Source organism: Mustela lutreola, chromosome 4 (assembly GCF_030435805.1).
Source record: "Mustela lutreola isolate mMusLut2 chromosome 4, mMusLut2.pri, whole genome shotgun sequence".
Classification (NCBI taxonomy): Eukaryota; Metazoa; Chordata; class Mammalia; order Carnivora; family Mustelidae; genus Mustela; species Mustela lutreola.
In genome coordinates, this window is record NC_081293.1 from 74,528,514 (window position 1) to 74,550,057 (window position 21,544).

Here is a 21,544-nt window from a genome sequence, read left to right on the forward strand (position 1 = left end):
AAATCACGAGATTAGAGAGAGGAATAATGGTACTCAGGAAGAAATGAGGTCTGCCACTATTGACAAATGCATAGAAATGTAGATTGGTTGGTATTTTTTGTTTTGTTTTGTTTTTTTAGTTTGATGCAAATTCTTCTGGAGCACAGAAGTTTGTTTTTATGCTGACTACAGTATGTAACATAAATAAATAGAATGGCATGCTAAATGTTGATTACCTTGATGGTGAATGAGGAAAACTTTCTACCTTAGTTCAGTATTACTAAGTCACAAATACCAAGGACTTGGAAGAAGAGATCATTGTGGTTGTCTCAACCTAATCTTGTGGAGTAGGAAATTGAAGCCTGGAAAGATGAAGTCATGTCCAGGTTATACAACGGGATGGTGGCATAAGCCAGGTCTTAAATCTGGCTTCCTAATTCTTTTTTTTTTTTTTTTTTTTTTTAAAGATTTTATTTATTTATTTGACAGAGAGAAATCACAAGTAGATGGAGAGGCAGGCAGAGAGAGAGAGAGAGGGAAACAGGCTCCCTGCTGAGCAGAGAGCCCGATGTGGGACTCGATCCCAGGACCCTGAGATCATGACCTGAGCCGAAGGCAGCAGCTTAACCCACTGAGCCACCCAGGCGCCCAGGCTTCCTAATTCTTAATTGTATCTACTTTTCTCTATGCTGTGGTGTCTTTTGTAACAATGAAAAATGAGAAGTTGTGTAGCTTTTTTTGTTTTTATTTTGATACTTGGTTTTTGTCCCAAGGTAACTTCAGTTCTGATTTATAGTCTTTGGTTTTTGTTTTCATGTATGTGGGCCTAAATAGTGTAAATGTGGAAGTTACTTTTTTCCTTAATTTTTATGTACTTACTTTTAATGTACTAGGTAAAGAGATTTGAAAATTATTTTGCCATATAATTATTTTGAGAATTTTTTGGGGAATTAATTTTATGTACCTGTGTTTCTTAATTACACATGATGGTTTATAGATAAATACATTTGACATCCTTTTACTAGCATAGGTATAGTGATTTTTATAATCAGCTAATGTTTTACAACAAGTACATGTAGTTTGCATTGTTGTATATTTCAGATGTTTCCTTAACTTAAGTACTCAGATATTTATCCCAACATTATTGCTATGGGGTTTCCCGCAGAAAGACTTGAAGGCGTATACAGGAACAATATTGATGATGTAGTAAGGTAAGAACTCTTAATTTTCTGTTGCAAATATTGATGTATTCATGCTATATTTTCATTTAGAGAAGATTTCTAAGTCTTAGAAAATGATGTGCTTTGTGATGTGAACTCTTTTTATTATGTTGGTGCTCTGTCACTGCTTTTTGTTTGTTTAATGGACCTCAATGGGATACAGCTCATTTGATAAGAACTAACCTTTGACATGGTTAGGTGTATGTAATAGGATTTCCTGGATTCCTTTTAAGGCTTCTTACCAATTTAAGTCCTGGATTCAGTTACACTATGGTTTTTGTCTTTTGTTTCACAATTGGCGATTAGATTTAATCCTTGAGTGTATTCAGTCACTTAAATTTATTCATTCTAAGGTAGAGATAACTGATACCATGTAGTTTTTACATAGAACAGTTTATAATGGAGTGTAAGTATACTAAGCATTTGAAGAAGTAATTTGGTACAGAGGATCTGGACAGGAATTGCTGGGGAAACCAAGGCCTGACTTTGTCTCTTGCATGATTTTTTAAGTGTAATTATTATCCAGCTTGAAACCGTATTTCTCAAGACTGATTTAAATAATTTTAACACATGTATAACCTAAGAGTATGTGATATATTTTATGAGAGAAGGAATTTGTTTCTGTTGTAGTCTTAATATATTTTCTCATTTCAAAGCAAAAATATATATGTATGAAACATCAGAAAATTTAATGGCTTTTAAAGTTTAAAATTTTGGATTATTTTGTTTATCTTCTTAGAGAAATCTCTTTCTTGGAGACTTTCAATTTAAATATTTGATTAGAATTAATGTTATCTTGAATGGGAGAGCACTTTGTAAAGCATTATGCAAATGTAGAATCCTTATATAATTGAGTATATGAATTGTCTGTGTCCTTATTATGAGCTAGCCATAAGTTGTTTTGTTAAGTGGTTAATTTTTAACAATTTGCTTTGAACCAATGTATATATTTACATTTTGCAGTATTGAGTTGTGTCCAGTTGGACTGTTGTTGTGTTTAAATTGTTCAGAATTTTAAAATCAGTATCAGTATCTACAAAAAGTACAGCAAAAGCAGACTACTTTTTCGTAGTTTTATTACAGTTAGAGGTACATGGGGCTGTCAGAAGTACTGTTTAAGAATTTGAAAATAGGGAAATAAATGTGTCTTCTCATGGTTGGGCAGGACACAGTTGGAAGGATGCATAATATCAGATCCACGAGAGCAATAGCCTGATATGGCTTAGTCAGTGATAATACACATCTACAGAAAACACAGTGGGTGATGGAAAACAGAATGACGGGTGTAAATTTTGCATCGAGAGAGATGGAGAATCTGGAAAATGAGCAGTGCATCTCCTGAAGTGCAGGAGTGTTTATTAAGCCCCCTTAGGACCTAGATGAAATACCTTGCAGGTTGATCTGTTTTATATTACTACTATATAATTCTGTATTCAACCAAGTACTACTTAACCAGATCAGATTAGTACTCATGTGGAAAAAGAGTATGAATACTATGGATAGAGGACAGGTTTTTGGGTCACTGTAAGGGCCTCCTTGTGGTGGGTTTACCTGGGGTGCTTGCTCCCTTTGCTCTCTTCTGTGAATAAGTCACTGAAGCTGATTGATCATCTTTAAGTTACTGATAAAGTTCGGTTTCTGGATCAGCACATTTCATTTTCAGACCTTAGACTGATACTCTCACCAAGAAAATACTGTGCTACCAGTGCTTTGATCTTTCATCTTCCAACTTTGCAACTCCTGCCTTTAAGCCACTGAATTAAGATTCACAAATTTAATTTGTGAAATAATGACCAAAGTTGAAGTTTATTCTATCCACTTTAATGTATCTATTTTATCTAGCTTTTGTCTTTTTCAAATCTGTTATTCCTTAAAAAGATTTATGTGTATGGTTTGTTATTTAGCCAGTAGTTGCTTTAGCCAAATGATCTTGTCACCCTTTGGCAAGGGTGGTAGCCTGTAAATGATGAAGAATGATCTGCTGAGTAGAATAGCTAGGACGTGCATGCCTGGCTTGTCTTGCCCTCCTGCTCCCCTCCAGTTTTGTGACTGGGGATATATATGGCTATTGAGGCTTTCGTTGGCTTCATTTGCTCACTCCACTCCACTTCTTTTATGAGAAAAAGGAGGAACAGTCACCAGGAAGGTAGCTGTAGCTTTTCCTCTATGAAGTAAAATAATTTCCAAGAAGAGGATTAACTTCTCTAAGGGATTGGCTGTCTCTAATACCTAAATGATTCATTTCCTTGATTGGTTCCCACAATATGGGAAATAGTAGTAATAAGCAGTAGTGATTTCTTTTTGGTTCAAAGATGATAAAGTGATAATGAAAAGCGTGTCTTTTTATCTTCTTACAAGTTTTCTCATAAACGTATTTCCATTTGGATTTTCCTTTGCCCTATCTATTTGAATTTTTACTTCTCTAAATCCATGTTTTTTTCTATGATTTTCCCCCAAACAAGAAATATTGTTCCAGGTTCAGGTTTTGTTGGTGTTGTACATCTTTGCTCTGAGTAAAAGAAACTGAAATTGCAAATGCCTTTATGCTTAAATTATGCAGTATTAAACTGTTTTGGGATATGGATTGTTATGGCAACATGAAATTTTATACTTAAGGTACTCAAGTAACAAATATTTTTTTTTTTAAAGATTTTATTTATTTATTTGACAGAGAGAGATTACAAGTAGGCAGAGAGGCAGGCAGAGAGAGAGAGAGGAGGAAGCAGGCTCCCTGCTGAGCAGAGAGCCGGATGCGGGACTCGATCCCAGGACCCTGAGATCATGACCTGAGCCGAAGGCAGCGGCTTAACCCACTGAGCCACCCAGGTGCCCTCAAGTAACAAATATTTAACTTCTCCTTTTGAGGTTACCTCCTAGGGTTAGGAATTAATGTAAAAAAATAGAAAGTGGGGGAGAAGTGAACCAAGTTGGAATTTTTTACTATCTTAACTGCAAATGTTAGGCTTAATAATCAGAATTGACATGTCAGGACAAGGACATTTCAACAAAGGAAGATGAAGAGCTAACTCTTCCCAGATTGTTTTTTCTTCTTTTCCTCTTATTCCTACCTTCTCTTCCCCTCCTTTATTGCCATTAAGCTCTTGCTCTGACCAGCTGGTAATTTGAAACAATGTTTTATTCAGATAATTGATTATTCTTGGATATGTGTGGTAATCTTATCCCCCTGGGCTAATATTGAAATTACCCTAATTTATATGTTATCTGGTATAAATCTAAGCAGCCTTTAACAAAATGATGCATTATGTGTTTAACTGACATAGCTTAAGAACTGTTCTGTACTTAATAAATCAGCCAAATGTAGGTTTAATAGAGGTGAACTGGCTTTCTTACTGCAGAACCTTTAATACACTACTATGCCTTGCAAATCTCCCAAGAATGAAATTTGAATATGCTGCTTTCCTTTTCCTTTTTCTTCCCCTCATTCTCCCTTCTCTCATTTCTTTTGTACCGTGTTAAAATAACATCTTTCTAAAACAGTGTTTCTTGGAGCACAATTTGGGAAGTGTTGAAAATGAAAAAAGATGCATCTAACAATATTTCCCCCTAGTCTGAAATCAGTAGGAAGTAATTTACTTCCCCTTTTATTGGAAAGATTTTAGATGCGGTTAGATTCCCATATTTGTCATAAGAGAAGGCTTAGAGCTGAGCATTCTGATACATAGTGATTAAAAAAAAAAAGACTTTATCCATTGTCTTCTATACTATCAGCTTTTTTGTTCGCGTGTGTGTTTGTGTGTGTATTTGTATATATATCCTCCAACTTTTCTGTTTTATACATTCTTCCCAAAGAAATTTAAAATAATCTTCTCTTAATTATATGTCGATCTCTCAATCAGCCTTTTATTTATGTGTTAATGTCCGATAAAAAAGGAATTGTTTGTCTTCCCAACAATATCATTATTGGCTGTTCAGTTCCAAGAATTAAAAAGAGAGCATATAGAGGAAAGTGTCACACTAATTTAGAGGAAAGAGTATTGTTTCCATTCTCCATTTCAACAACTTTTGACTTCTCCTTTATACTGCCTTTCTTTTTCCTGCTTCCTTTTTTCTCTTTATTGTGGCAAAAATTATATAACATAAGATCAATCATTTTAAAGTGAACAATTCACTAACATTTAGTACCTTTCCAGTATTTTGTAACCACCACCTCTCTCAAGTCCCCAAACGTTTTTAATACCCCAAAAAGAAAAGCCTATACCCATTGGCTGCCTCCCACTTCTTTTGTTAGTTTTATTTCCTTACAAATAGCAGATCCTTGATAGATTTGACAGTGTTTATAGTATCTGTATCAATCTAGCTTTTAGGATTTTAATAATAGGTAACACTTATTTTTCATTATTTCTGTTGTATAAGCTGTTTACATGTTGTCATTTTATTAAAAATCTCTACAATTAACCTGTCCCCATTTCATATATGGTTTAAAAGAAGTTAATTTCCCCAAGTGCCATAGTGGGTAAGTAGTGAGCTGAGGGTCGTTAGTCTGTGAGATTCCAAAGCTGATTGTCTCAGTAGCCATATCTATCAGAGGATGAAATGTTTTACCACATACATATGTACACCAGAATATGCCTATATAGGCATATTCCAGAAAATTTATTTAGGATTTGAGTTTCCAGGTTGAAAAAAAGCTATAAAGTGCCAAGCACAACGAATGAAAACAGGCCAATACCAGGCAGTTATTACAAAATTTCTTTAAGAATATCAGAAATAATGAGAATGTCTCAAAAGCTTTTGGGATCATTTAGGAGGGATTAGGAATATATATGTCATCTAACTTCTCATAATCTAAGAATCTAATTTAAAGATGGAAGATGGAGGACTAGCGCTTTACAAGTTCTGCATTCAGCCTAGAGTTCTGTATCCAGTCAAACCATTAGTCAAGTGCAAAAGGAGGAAAGAAAGATCTTCAAGAACAAGAAAAAAAATATATCCACCATGCAACATTTCTTAGGAAATTCCTAGACCATGTGCCCTAACAAAATAAGAGAATAAACCATCAAAATAAAGAAAGGGGCTTTAAAATTTTGTTTTAAATTTTTCTTTTTCTTTTCTTTTTTTTTTTTGAGCGAGGGGTCAGTGAGGGGGCAGAGGGGAGAGGAAGAGTCTTAAGCAGGCTCCATGCCCAATCCAGAGACTAATGCGGTGCTCCATCTAACATCCCTGAGATCAGAACTTGAGCTGAAGAGTCAGATGTTTAACCAACTGAGCCACCCAGGTGCCACTAAACTTTACCATTTTAACCATTTCTGAGTGTATACTTCAGTGGCCTTAGGTACATTCATATTGTACAGCCTAAAACTTTTTTTTCTTCTACCACACTGAAATGTTGTATGCATTAAATAGTAGCTCCCCCATTTTCTCTACTCTGAGCTCTTGGCAACCACTGTTCTACTTTCTGTGTCTGTGTATGTAACTATTCTGGGCACCTTATATAAGTGGAGTCATGCAATCTTTCCCTTTTTGTGACTGACTTAGCATAGCATGTGACTTCGTTTAGCATAATGTCTTCAAGGTGCACTCATGTTGTGGCCTATATTGGCCATGTTTTCTTACCTTGTATGTATATAGCACATTCTGTTTATTCATCCATGGATGGACACTTGAGTTGCTTCTGCCTTTTGACTATTGTAAATAATGCTGATATGAACATGGGTGTACCAGTATCTGCATCTTGCTGCTTTCAGTTCGTTTGGTTGTATACCCAGAAATGGAGTGGCTGGGTCAAATAGTGATTCTGTGTTTAATTTTTTGAGGAACTACCATATTGTTTCTCCCAGCAGCTGCATCATTTTTCATTCTCAGCAGCAAGAATAAATGTTCCAGTTTCACTACATCCTTGTCAACACTTGGTATTTTCTGAGCTTTTTTTTTTTCCTCATTCTTTTTTTTTAAGATTTTATTTATTTATTTGACAGACAGAGATCACAAGTAGGCAGAGAGGCAGGCAGAGATTGGAGGAAGCAGGTCCCCTGCAGAGCAGAGAGCCTGACATGAGCCTCGATCCCAGGACCCTGGGATCATGACCTGAGCCGAAGGCAGAGGCTTTAACCCACTGAACCACTCAGGCGCCCCACTTTTTTTTTTTTTTTTAATAGAGCCATCCTAATGGGTGTGAAGTGGTATCTGTAACTTGAAGAAGTCACACATGTCAGCTACAGAAGCAGAAACCTGAGAAACTTCCTTCTCTCTATGAGCCTTGGTAACTGACCTCTCCTGCAAAGCCCCTTCCCCAAAAGCAAGAGGAAAAGGACGGGGCATAAAGCACCCTTATTTTAGCTAGACTCTTTCTAAGATTTTTCCCATTCTTTACTTCTGGAGTATGATAGCTGATGATTGCTTTGTTTGCTGGGAACCAGCTCTCTAGGAAATTCGTGTTAGCCACTTGGCCACTCTCATGTACCCTGGCCCTCTGTTTTAAAAAATGAACAAATGCTAAAAGAAGGTTTTAGAAACAGAGGTATTTAAAATGTGCACACTGGACACATCAGTACTTCTAGCGTACACACTTAGAATGACTGTAATTATCTTGAAACAACTTACAAAGTCTAAATTTGAGGTCTATGGTCTCCCTTCTTGGAAGGCCTATTTAAGCATCTGGTTGATTCAGTCTTATATTTCACCTAATAGGAGGCCTTCCATCTCTTTCCTCTTCTGTTCCTCTTTTAAATTTGAGTCTAGACAATATAGCTCAAGTTCCAGAGGAACCAGAAAAATGACCAATGATTTTCAGTTTTGGGGACTCTGATTTTGTGTATGATCTTTTTGCCGCATGATCCTTTTTCTTTTAATTGAAGTATAGTCAACATATATGTTATATTAGTTTCAGTTTATAATGTAGTGATTGGAAAAATCTAACAAGTATAACTGCCATTTGTCACCATAGAATACTCTGACTTATATTCCCTTTCATCACCATGACTTATTCATTCCATAACTAACCTGTATCTCCTGCTCCCCGTCACCCATTTTTCCATTTTGTCCATAGCCATACCTGCTCCCTTTTGTATTTAAGGGTCTGTTTCTGCTTTTTGTTTGTGTTTAAAAAATTTTTTTTTTCAGATTCTACATATAAGTGAAATCATATGGTATTTGTCTTTCTGTGACTGACTTACCTTGCTTAAGGTAATACTCTATATCCATCCATGTTGCAAATGCAAAATTTCATTCCTTTTTAATGGCTGAGGTATAGTCCATTGTGTATCAATCATCTCTTTATTCATCTGTCATTGGACACTTGGGCTGCTTTCATAATTTGGACATTGTAAATAATGCTGCAGTAAACATAGGGGTATATGTATCATTTTGAATTAAAGTTTCTGTTTTCTTTGGTTATATATACTTATTAGTGGAATTACTGGATCATAAGGCAGTTCCACTTTTAATTTCCTGAGGAACCTCCGTACTGTTTTCCATAGTGGCTGCACCAATTCACATTCCCACTAACAGTACATAAGGGCTCCTTTTTTTCCACATTCTTAACCAATACTTGTTTCTTGTCTTTTGGACTCTAGACGTTTGGCAGTTGTAAGGTGGTAAGGTGGTAACCTCAGTGTGGTTTTAATTTGCACTTACATAATGATTAGTGATGTTGAACATCTTTTCATGGGATTATTGCCCATTTGTTTATCTTTTTGGAGAAATGTTTAGCAGTTTGTGTTTTTGTTGTTGAGTTCTAGGAGTTCTTCATATATTCTGGATATTAATCCCTTATCAGATATGTGATTTGCAAATATTTTCTCCCATTCTCTTGCTTTGTTGATAGTGTTCTTGATGAACAAAAGTTAAAAGTTTGATGCAGTACAGTACAATTTAACTATTTTTTGTTGTCTGCCTTTGGTGACGCATCCAAGAAATCATTGCTAAACTGGTATTATGAAGCTTTTCTTCTGTATTTCCTTTTAAGAGTTTTATAGTGTTTGGTCTTTTTTGCTTAGATCATTAATCCATTTTAAGTAATTTTTGACTGTGTTTTAAGATAAGGGTCTAACTTAATGCTTTACATGTGGATATCCACTTTTCCCAACACCATTTGTTGAAAAGACCATCCTTTCCCCATTGAATGGTCTTTCCACACTTGTCAGAATTTTTGACCGTATATACAAGAGTTTATTTCTGGGTTCTCTATTGTAGTCAGTTGGCATACATGTCTATCTTCATGCCAGTACAACACTTTGTATCTTTATGGTAGATTTTGAAATCAGTAATTGTGAGTCTTACATCTTTGTTCCTCTGATTCAAGAGTCTTTTGGCCATGGAGGGTTTTTGAGAGTCCATATGAATTTTAATGCTATTTTCTAGTTCTGCAAAAAAAAAAAAAAAAAAAAAAAAAGTTTTGGGGATTTTTGAATGATATTAATCTGTAGATTTTGTTGGATGATATTGAAATATTAACAGTATCAGATTGGGGTGTCTTTCCAATTTTTTAGGTCTTTAATTTTTTTTTTCAACAGTGTTTTATAGTTTTCTCTGTATATCACCTCCTTAATTAAGTTCTTTCCTAGATTCTCTTTTTTGGTGTTTATCATGGATGGAATTTTCCTTTTTGGATTGTTCATTGTCAGTGTATAGAAGTACAGCTGATTTTTGCACATTAATTTTGTATGCTGCTGCTTTGCTTAGTTTGTTTATTCTGATGTTTTTTTTTTTTTTTTTTTGGTGTGGAATCTTTAAGGTACATGTAAAAACATATAGAACATGTCATCTGCAAACAGAGATAATTTTATTTCTTCCTTTTTAATATGGTTGCCTTTTTGGATAGAAGTAGCAAAACAGACTTCCTGTTTTGTTATTGACCTTAGAGGACAATTTTTGTCTTTTACCATCGCATGTCATGGTAGCTATGGGGTGTGGAGTTTTTCTTTTTAAATCGACTTTAGTTTTTGGAGCTATTTTACATTCACAGCTACATTCAATTCGAAGGTACAGAACTTTCCTGTATGCCCCCTGCCCTCACACATATATGGTCTCCTTCATTATCCTTGCCCTCTACCAGAGTGGTTTATTTGTTGTATTGATGAACCCGTACTGACATCATTATCATACAAAATCCATAATTTCCATTAGGCTTCACTCTTGGTGTTGTGTGTTGTATGAGCTTGGAAAAATTTTAATGACATGTATCCGCCATCATAGTAACACACCTAGTGGTTTCACTGCTCTAACAGTAGTCTGCAGTCTGCCTATTTGTCCCTTTCCTCCCAGCCCAGCCGCTGGCAACTGCTGATTTTTTTTTACTGTCTCCATACTTCTGACTTTTCTATACTGTCATATAGGTGAAATCATCCAGTATGTAGCATACAAAAACTCTGGTACTATCCAATATGGCAATATATGAAAAACCCACAGCATGCAAAATGGTATGGCCACTTGGAAGACAGTTGGTAGTTTCTTAAAAAACTAAACATACTCCATAAAATCAAGCAATTGTATCCCTTTGGGTAGTTACCCACAAGAGTTGCAAACTTATATTCACACAAGAATGGATGTCAAGTCTTTAATGCCTGGCTCCTAAATGAGGAAAAAGGGGGGAAATGAAGGGAAAAAATGGGCTCTGGATCTTTAAGTCCCCTGGAAGCCTTTTCCATCAGTGGGGATTTCAGCAGTGGTGGCCTGCTTCTGTGTGTGCAGGTGTGTAATCAGAAGCAGTAGCCAATGATCAGAACACAGATCTCTGATATTTGGAGGACAAGGTCCCATAAGCTGGTGTAGGCTGTGCTAGGCATATGTGCATGGCTTCCTGTTGCTAGGTGAGGGGGTGGGCACTGGGGTGGGTAGCAGCTACCATAGTGAGAGTTGAAATTGACTGAAATTAACTGTGATTTACTGTCTAAGCCTTTCCCTAGAAGCTGCAAGCTTTTGAATAGACTCCAGGATTCCAAAATAGTTAAACTAGTCCGATTATGCCAGTACAATTATTGTTTAGGTGGGGAGATGGATTCCTGGTGACTCCTACTTTGCCATCTTCCCTCAACTAATTTCTTATTACAAGTTTTTTTTATATCTTTTGGAATACGTGTTTATGTATTCCTTTGACAAAAATAATTTTAAAATGCACTTTGGCAGCTCATAGGAGTTCATAGGAATTGAGGAAAGAAAAGACTTCTAAAAACTAAAGACTCTGTATTCTCACAGCTGTCTTTAATGAATTCAGATTATTATATATTGAAATTATTTGAAGTAAGGTATAGTGTGTCTTAGATTGTACTCTATTCCACATTTTGAGGGTATTACCTCTCTGCTCTTAAGTTTTTAGTCTACTTTCCAAGTTATCTGTAGTTAAATTTTCCCATTTCCCTTTGGAAAGTGCTGTTTTCTTGCTTTTTTCCGCTTTTCCATTGTATCAAATTTATAAGGCAGTGAGCCAATTGTGGGCATGAAATCCTTGGGAGGAGAGGAGGAAGTGGGAGGAGCAGCCATGGTGAATGTTTTCCTAAGTAATATTCAAGTTCTTTGAGAGAACTTACCCTCCCCCCTTTTTAAAAATGCTGTGATATTTTCTCTTAAATAGATTGTTTATTCTCCTGCCAGTCTCACTGTTGCGCAAAGTGCTAGATAAGAAATTGTATAGTTCACATTATTAAAGGGAGTACAAAAAGTATTTTACCAACCCTTAGTCAAAAAAAAAAACCCCCAAAACAAAAAAACAAACAAAAGCAAAAAAAAAAAAAAAAATAACAGAACAGCTATAGGATAATAAATAAAAGAACAGAGTCAGAGTTCTGGGTTGCACATGACAGAAAGTAGCTCTAATTAAGCAGAAAGAATTATTTGAAAAATATTAGATAGCTCATAGGTAGAGAATCAGGCTTAGAAATTTTGCAGAAGCAAAAGACCATGCATTGCTTCCCTCAAAGCAAGGCATGGTCAAGAGGTTACAATAAGGCAGTCTCTGCTTAGGACATGGCTGCTTGAAAACTTGCTATCCCAGGTACTGCTGCCTTGACTGCATGTTGGTGACTGTGCTTATAAGCTTTCAGCACTTCTGGAGCTTTCTTTCAGTGATCTGACTCCTTTGCCTCTTGCTATCACCACCTAGGATTCAGTGTCCAGAGTAGGAGGACCTAATTGGTGTTAGACTTGCACCCATTATGAGGAAGATAAGGAAGGAAATATTTGCTTCTCCCCTCTTGAAATTCTCTCCAAATTAGAATGGTTGTGGATGCTGAACAGCCTAAAGAGTACTAATACCTCCTATAAATTTCTCTTACTTCACACGTCCTATCCTCAGACTCTCTTCCCAAAGATACCTACAATTAAAACTTTCAGGTATTCTTTAAGAAACTGTTTTCTTCTTACATCCACTTTTTAAGAAAAATAGTTGGGAACATAGTGCCTACTCTTCTGCATTTTTACCATACTTAGGAATTTTCCATACTGACATGGAGATGGAACTGATTTTGTTATTGGCTTTTATTCCATTTTATGATCATTCCATAATAAACAGTCCCCTCCAATCCATATTAGGTTATTTCTTGTTTGTCACTATTGAAAACAGTACTCTAATAAACATTTTCACACACATACCTTGGTGTCCTTTAACAGGTATTTATTGAAGGTAGATCCTTAGCAGTGGAACAGTGGAGTTTTTCTCTTCTCCACAGTGGAATTTATTCTCACCAACATGTATGACAGCATCTTTCCCCCTTCAGTCTTGGCAAACAATATTATCAAACTTAAACTTTTTGTAATTTGTTGGGTAATTTGAGTTTTATTGCATTTCTTTAATTGTGAGATTAAGCGACTTTGTGATCTTTATTGGTCATATTTTTTTCCTTTTGGTTTGTACATGTATACTGACTGACCCTATCTTCAGCATATTTAAATTTTTTTTTTCTTAATGATTTTTATGAATGCTTCAAAAATTAAGGAAGTTAGTGGTATTCTTTCTTAAGACAATTTTATAATGCCCTGCCTTGCTGGTCTTTTGAATTTTATGACTGCGAGATTCAGGTGAAGCTGTTACAGAGAGCTTGATGGATTATCTCTGTTTCAAATTATTGATTGCTAACTGTATGCTTTACTAATATGTCTAATCATGGAATGTCAAAGATTTTGTTAACAGTTGTTTGTTCAAGAATATTCTTTAAGAAATAACCTTGCTTAAATAGCAAATTGAAACAATTTTAATCCAGAAAAATGTCATGCATCCACCACTCTTGAGTTACTGAATCAGAGCAAACCTTCTCTTGGACAGAGACAATAGAAGTGAAAGGGAATTTAGTGGCTCCTAAGCCTAGCCTTGCCTTTTCTCTTTCCTTTCCTTTCCTTTCCTTTCCTTTCCTTTCCTTTCCTTTCCTTTCCTTTCCTTTCCTTTCCTTTCCTTTCCTTTCCTTTCCTCTTTCTTTCTTTCTTTCTTTCTTTCTTTCTTTCTTGAGTTCTGCTTATCCTCTGGCTCTAGTGTCATACGACTCTCTAGCCTGTGCAGTTCTACCTTATTTAATGTTCTTTTTGGATCCAGACATTTTCCTCATTTCAAGCCTTTTCTTTTTTCTTTACTATTCTTATGTTCCTTTATGTATGCTCTTTTGTATTCATCTAGGATTATTTCCCTTTTTTCCACTAGGATTATTTCCCCTTCCCCTTCCCCCCCCCCCCCCCGGTTGTAACCTTTTAAATCTGAACATTGTGAGTGAATTCTCTGCAACTGTATTGATTGGTTTTCTAAGATAATTTCTGTTCATTTGCCTTTTTTAAACTAGTATCGCTTGTGATTGTTTATACAGAATTTTAGTTTTTAAATTAGTCTCTCTGTAATCTTTCCTTTTGGATTTTGAGTTATGAATTCATAGCCTGTTATTTAAATGAAGCTTTTGAAATCCATTTTACTGATCTGTATCATATCTAACTATGCCAGTATTTCCTTCCTTGTCTGACGTGAACTCTAAAATTATATGAACACTTTCTCCCTGTTTCCTGGCATTTCCACTGAAACTTGTTCCTCATTCTAGGTTAGAAATACATCCAGAATTTTAGTTTTCTTCTTTATTGTATTAATCTACTAATAAAATTAATCAAACATACCAGGAATTTGTTAGAAAACTGCGTATGGTTGAAAATACTTTTTCATGGGCGCCTGGGTGGCTCAGTGGGTTAGGCCTCTGCCTTCAGCTCAGATCATGATCTCAGGGTTTTGTGATCGAGTCCCGCATTGGGCTCTCTGGTCAGCGGGGAGCCTGCTTCCTCCTCTCTCTCTCTCTCTGTCTGCCTCTCTGCCTACTTGTGATCTCTGTCTGTCAAATAAATAAATAAAATATTAAAAAGAAAATAATACTTTGTCAATAGGTATTTTGACAGTTGTAAAGTCCCAGTAATTACTGTAACTTTCCTCTTTTAATTTTATGCTCTATTCCAAGAATGTACCCATTTCCACTACCTTCCTAAGCATATGTATTGTGGTCTGTTGTGTTTTTTCAAAGATCTCTGTGTTTTAGACCTGTGCTGTCCAATATGTTAGCTATTAGCCACATGTAGCTATTTATGTTTAAATTAGTTAAGGTAAATTTACTCATTAATGTTCATTTGCATTAGTTTTCAATAGCTACATGTGGTTATTGGCTTCTGTGCTGGACAGCATAGATACAGAACATTTTCATCACTGAGGAAAGTTCTATAGGGCAGTGCTTTTTTTTTTTTTTTTTTTAAAGAATTATTTATTTATTGAAAGACACAGCAAGAGAGGGAACACAAGCAGGGGGAGTGGGAGAGGGAGAAGCAGGCTTCCTGCTGAGCAGGGAGTCTGATGCAGGGCTCTCAGTTCCAGGACCCTGGGATCATGACCTGAGCCCAAGGCAGATGCTTAATGACTGATCCACCCAGGCACCCTGGACAGTGCTTTTCTGAATGTCATTTTGCTTTTCATTCTAAAAAGTTCTCATTCCTGAAGGTAATATACTTGTTGTATTTCTATCTCTGGTATTAAGCAAAATACATTTGAGATATTTTGACGTGGGTTGCATTTTACATGTTGGTAGTTGTAATCAGATTACTTTCATAATCAACTTTATTGAGGTATAATTTATTTGCAGTAAAGTATATTCACTTTAAGTGTACAGTTCAGGGAGTTTTGACATGTATATACATCCATGTAAACATCGCCACAGTCACGATTTAGAACATTTTTAGTGCCATAAAAGTTTTCTTCATGTCTCCCTATAGTCAGTCCCCCAGCCTTGATTCTGGGCAGTTTCTAATTCTTCACTGTAGTTAAGTTTTGACTGTGTTAATATTTTATATAAATGCAGTTATAGAGTATGTACTTTTTTTGGTTGGGTTTCTTAGTCTTTGCATAATTACCTTGGCTGTTGCTTATATCAGTAATGACTTTTTTCTTTTTATTGCTGAATAGTATTCCACCGTATGGTTACGATATAATTTATTTATTCACTCACCTGTGATGGGCATTTGGGTTATTGTAAATTTAGGTCTATTATGAACAAAGCTGCTGTGAGCATTCATGGCCAAGACTTTTGTGGACATATATTTTTATGTCTTTTGGTTAAATGTCCATGAAAAGAATTGCTGGGTCGTATGATATAATTACCGAAAGAAAAAAAGGTATATATATTTAGGTTAATGGAACAGAAGAGAGATTACAGGAAAACTCAGACATAGGTTGTTAGAAAAGATGATAGAGAATTCACTGGGGACAGGATACTCATATTAACAAATGGTGTTGGAACAACGGAATATCAGTATGAAGACAATTACTTCTGATAATACAAAAAAATCTCATATTACATACCAATGGATATTGTAGATAGAAGTATAAAAGTAACATGTAAAACTATAAAAACGAATAGATAAAAACAGAGAAGAAAATCTTTGTGACCTTTGGTTTAGTCAGAGATTTTTTTTTTTTTTAAGATTTTATTTATTTATCAGAGAGAGAGAGGAGAGAGAGCGAGCACAGGCAGACAGAATGGCAGGCAGGGGCAGAGGGAGAAGCAGGCTCCCCGCCGAGCACGGAGCCTGATGTGGGACTCGATCCCAGGACACTGGGATCATGACCTGAGCCGAAGGCAGCTGCTTAACCAACTGAGCCACCCAGGCGTCCCGAGTCAGAGATTTCTTAGTACATAAGAAGTTAACCGGGTAAGAAAAAATTCACAAGCTGGACTTGATCAGCATTAAAAACTTCTGTTGTTTGACAGACACCATTAGTAAAATTAAAAAACAAAAACAGCAAATTTGGAAGAAGTACTCACAATGCATATATCCAAAGGACTTGAACTCAATGCAATATAAAGATGATTTTAAAAAATTCATAAGAAGACAACCCCATAAAGAAAAGACAAAAAAAAATTTTGAACAGAAACTTTACAAAAGAAAATACTTAAATGATAAGTAAATATATTAAAATATATTCAAAATAAATCATTGGAGAAATGGAAATTAAAAGATAACGAGGCCCTGTTTCAAATTTTACTGGGATAGCTAAAACTTCAAGGGGAAATAATGCGTTGGCAAGGATATATAGTAATTGGAACTCTAATCCATGTTGGTAAAAGTGCAAAATGTTACAACTTCTTTGGAGAAGTGCTTGGCAGCTTTTAGTTCATAGTAATAGCTTTCTGAATTTTTTCACTGATAGCTGTTTCTTTTTCCTCTAGTTCTATTCCTCTTTTGAGAGAATAGATTTTCTTTCCTACTGGGGATCCTTGTCTTTGATCAGACTTTAATATAAAACTTGTAGTTTTGCTTTTGTGTTTAACTTGAAGTAATAGAGGAGAAGGCAGTACAGTGCAGGCAAGTGTTAAGATTGCATTTTTAACAGGATACTTTACTTGTATTGGATGTATAACTGATCTTAAGTTTGACAACCTAAAAATGAGTAGGAGAAAAGAGTGTTTGGAGCTTGCCTGTGTTAATGGGATTAGGGCAGAGATGACTTACATATTAAAAAGAAAAACAACAACCCAATTTCATGTTTTAGTAGTAGCAATGGCAGCTGCAGGTATATTAGAGTTCTAAGAGCAAATTTTAATTTTTAAAAAAGATTTTATTTATTTATTTATTTGAGAGAGAGAGAGAGAGAGAGAGATATCACAAGCAGGCAGAGCAGCAGTCAGAGAGAGGGGGAAGCAGGATCCCCGCTGAGCAGAGAGCCCGATGCAGGGCTCAATCCCAGGACCCTGAGATCATGACCTGGCCTGAAGGCAGAGGCTTAGCTTAACCTGCGGAGCCACCCAGGCACCGTATGAGCAAATTTTAATTTAACATGAATGCAGCAGAACTAAATAGGGTGCCAAATAATGAGTTAGCTACAGAAAAATGTAGCAAATAAGTAGTTATTTTTTTTCTTTTCAGATATGAATTTTTCTTTTTTACCTATTTTTGGAGTAGTATTTTCTGAATGGGATATCTTTAAAAAGGATTTGCTTCTGGGTTTCTCCCAGACTTCTAGGAGCATTTGTTATTATGATTGTGGTTGTCAGTGCTACCCTGTAAATACAGTAGTAGTTGTCACAGAGGAGGTACTCAATAAATATTTGTAAGATGAATTTTTATCAATTCTCCAAGCATTTAAAAGTGATCAAATACTCTAATAATATAAACTTTACTAGCAGTGTATATTGACAAGCAGATATACCAGTTCACTTTCAAGAAAGAGAATGACTCAGGCTTTCCAATAAAGCTTGAATTTAATTGTCTATAATAGATTTAGTCTACATAAAGCCCTTCCAGTGGGTGGATTGATCAGTTAGCTGTTGAAACATGGAAAAAGCATGGCCAGGCTTTAGCCAATGAACCTCAGATATTTTTGGCAAGACAATTCCTATTGTAAAGATGGAGACATCAAAATGTATTTGTTAGAAGTTGCTTTAACTATCTTCTTTTCTTTGATTCCACATTTATTCAGCAGCACTATACTTTCAATTTTTGGTGGGTCTCCTTATGGAAATATATTGAATTGTCATAAAGATGTGGATAATTCCTGTGTCAGTTGGACTTTTCAAGGAAATTAATATATTGCTGTTATGGTCTTTATGATATTTATGTATCAGTCATATGACATGAGTTTGAATTTGTTTCTGAACGAAAGTACCATTCACTACCATTCACTATACTGATAGGATTACATCTTACACAGAAGGTAGAGGATCAGACCCTGGACTGTCATAGTAACTTCACCAGAGTAGTAACAGAATTTCTGAGGCCTATAAAGAAAGTTTATCTTGTAACCCAGATTCCTCCCCCCTACCTTTATTGGAACAAGTTTATTAATTTGGTATAAGTGTGTAGAGCAGCTAGATTGAGTTTTGCATTTGTTTAATGTAATCTTGCATTCCTCACAATTGAACATTGTGTTTTATTTTGCCTGTAGAGTGCTCCAGTTTATATAGCAAGTATATGTAAACCTACATAGACTATATTTCATAAAAAAATACTGTAAGATCAAATTTAAAGTTGCTTTATAATCACTGACTTTCTTAATTGGTGTATTTAGTCAATTTACATTTAGTATAATTATTGAAATGTTTTGTTTACCATTTTTCTGTTTGTGTTTAGTTGTTCAATACTCCTTTGTTCATTCATTCATTCTTATTCTCTTTCATTCCTCTTTTCCTGTACTCTTTGGGATTAATGGAATAATTTTAGGTATTCCATTTTAATTCTGTTGACTTTATAGCTATATATATAGATCTATCTAATTTTAGAGGTTGTGCAATAAGGATTAGAAAACACACTTTTTAGTTTATTTTAGTCCTCTTAGAGTTGATATTGTGAGCATTAAATGTAAGAACCTTATAAAAGAAGAATTTATGTCTACCTATGTATTACATCCCAGAATACAGTGTTACTTTATTTGCTTTATACACTTGTGTTTCAGAGAAAGGGAAGGAAAAAATGTTCTTTTACCTTTATTCCCATTATTCCCTTCAGCCTGAGGGGCAGGTCTGATGGCAACAAATTTTCTCTAGTTTTTTTTATCTTTTTTTTAAGATTTATTTATTTATTTGAGAGAGAGCATGGGGGAAGAGGCAAAGGGAGAAGGAGAGAGAATCTTCAGACAGACTCTGCATTGAGTGCAGAGCCCGAAGTGGGGCTTTATCTCAGGACCCTGAGATCATGACCTGAAGTGAAACCAAGAGTTGGATGCTTAACCCATTGAGCCACTCAAGTCCCATTGTCTTTCACCTGTCCTTCTGGGACTCCAGTAATACAGGTGATAAACTACTTTGTATTGTTACACAGGTCACTGACGAGCTGTTCATTTTTTCAATTTCTTGTTTCTGTTCTTCAGATTAGATAATTACTACTAATTTGTTGTCAGATTCATATTTTTGTGTTCCAGCTAATATTTTTGCATATCAAGCTGCCTCTACAGCTTTAAAGCATTTACTTACTTTATCTGCAAGTGCAAATTCAGTGAGTTAGGAATTCAGAATAGGCATGGTGGAATGGCTTGTTTTAGCTCCAAAATATCTGGAGTCTGGGACTCCCTAACTAGAAATGAGTTGGCAAATTGTGGCCAAATCAGGTGTTTTCACTCACATGTCTGGTAAATACTGGCTGTTATCTGGATCTTCAGCCTGGCTATTGGCCAGCACCCCTCTACTTGGCCTTTCCAAGTGGTCTCTCCACGTGGGTTAGTTCATGCTTCATCATATAGTGTTAACTTCGTGCCAAGAGTGAAAATCCAGAGTCCAAGGTGGAAGTGCTTGACATTTTTATTATCTAGTCTTAGGAATCACATAATACCACTTCTGCTATATTCTCTTGATTCAGGTTGTTACAAGGGTGTGCCCAAGTTTTAGGGGGAGGAACAATAGACTTTACCAGTTGATGGAAGAAGTGTTAAAGTTAGGTTGAAAGGAGAGCTATGTGAGATGGATGATGCAGTCCTTCTTGAAAAATGCAGTCTGCCACAGCTTTCTTCTGCAGTCTCCAGTCTTCTTTTAAGAGTAGACTTTTCTTTCCAGATACTGAACTTTTGAGGCCTAGAATTTCTGTCTTTTATAGTTTCTGTTTCTTTGTTGAGAGTTTTCATTCTTTCACTTATTGTAGTTATCTTCCTTTGTATTCATGTATGTATTAGCTGTTTGAAGTCCATATCTGCTAATTCCAACACCTGGTTCATCTTGGAATTAGTTTCTATTGACTGCTTTTTTCTCTTGGTCATGGGTCTTATTTTTCTGCTTTGCATGTCTAATAAATTTTAATTGTTTAATGTCGTGATTGATATGTTGTATGTTGTGAAAGGTAATGTTGTAGGGAATCTGGATTGTTACTTTCTTTAAGGGTGTTGAGTTTCATTTTGGCAGGCGTTTCTTCTGGTATGGTTAGGCTTGGTTTTCTTTGTTAAGGCAGGCTTCTTTCAGGTTTGTCCTTTGTCTTCGGGCATGTTCCTCAATTCTAAGGTGTGGCCTTTCTGGGGGCTCAGCTGAATACCTCGTATGCTTCAATGAAGTCTCTCCATTCTGGCTGGGCCAGAACTCCTCCTCCTGGCTGTGCTATCTCTGGTGTCATCTCCATTATGCTTTCAGATCCTGCACATATGCAGCCCAACTCTTGGCCAAGGACCAAAGGTGAATTTCCACACAGACTTCTGAGGTTCTCCTATTCAATCCCTTTTCTCTGCCTCTTTGTTCTACAAACTTCAGCTGTCTTAGCACCCCCAAACTCAATCTCTGCCTTTTACCTCAGTGAGACCTTTGTTGCATTTGTTCTGTTTCCCCCCTGTGTCAGAAGAGAGCCTTCACACTGAAAGTGAGGTAGGCATGGGAGTTACCTCATGTTCCTTTTTTCTGAAGGATTGTAAGCCTGTGCTGCCTTTTGTTTAGTGCCCAAAATGGTTGCCCAGTTTTAGATTTGCTTCTAGTCAGAAGATAATTCCTGTACCAGATACTCTATAATGGTTGAAAGTATATACATGCTACTGTAAGAAAACTTGCAATAGATGACTCCTTTGTATTGAAAACCAATATAAAACGATTTTAAGAACAAACTTATTTAAGTCCTGAAATTTTTACAATAACCTTACTACTATAAAATAATTTATAATGTTCAAATTTTGCTTTTTATTGAATTTTACCCATAAATTTGTATTGATTTTTTTCCAGAAATAGCAAATGCAGTGAAAATTTTAATATTATTCTCTCTTCCCGACTGATGTTAGACATTGCTAATCATTAATGATATTCTTCCCCAGTCTCCAACCTGGATGTTGTTTTAATAGCCTTAATATTGCACACTGGTAAGCAAGCCACCAGCAGCTTGATGCTTATTTACCATTTTAGTATTTATTTCCATTTTACTAGCCCAATCAGTATTATTTTGTGGGATATATAGTTTTTATGAAAGATTTCCCTAGTAAATTGTTT

The 21,544-nt window shown here is 35.7% G+C and overlaps 1 protein-coding gene across 4 annotated transcripts in view; it reads left to right on the forward strand.

Moving 5' to 3' along the window:
• PTEN (phosphatase and tensin homolog) overlaps positions 1 to 21,544 on the forward strand; it is a 91,349-nt gene that overhangs the window by 25,518 nt on the left and 44,287 nt on the right. For 3 of the 4 annotated variants that reach the window (XR_009352629.1, XM_059170265.1, XM_059170267.1), the window contains exon 2: positions 1,106 to 1,190. Coding sequence is in view for 3 of the 4 variants with exons in the window: in XM_059170265.1 (XP_059026248.1) it covers positions 1,106 to 1,190 (85 nt within the window). In the remaining variant the exon portion in view is untranslated. Of the gene's footprint in view, positions 1 to 1,087; positions 1,191 to 21,544 lie in introns of those variants that run through there. The other variant, XM_059170266.1, reaches the window with a different exon arrangement.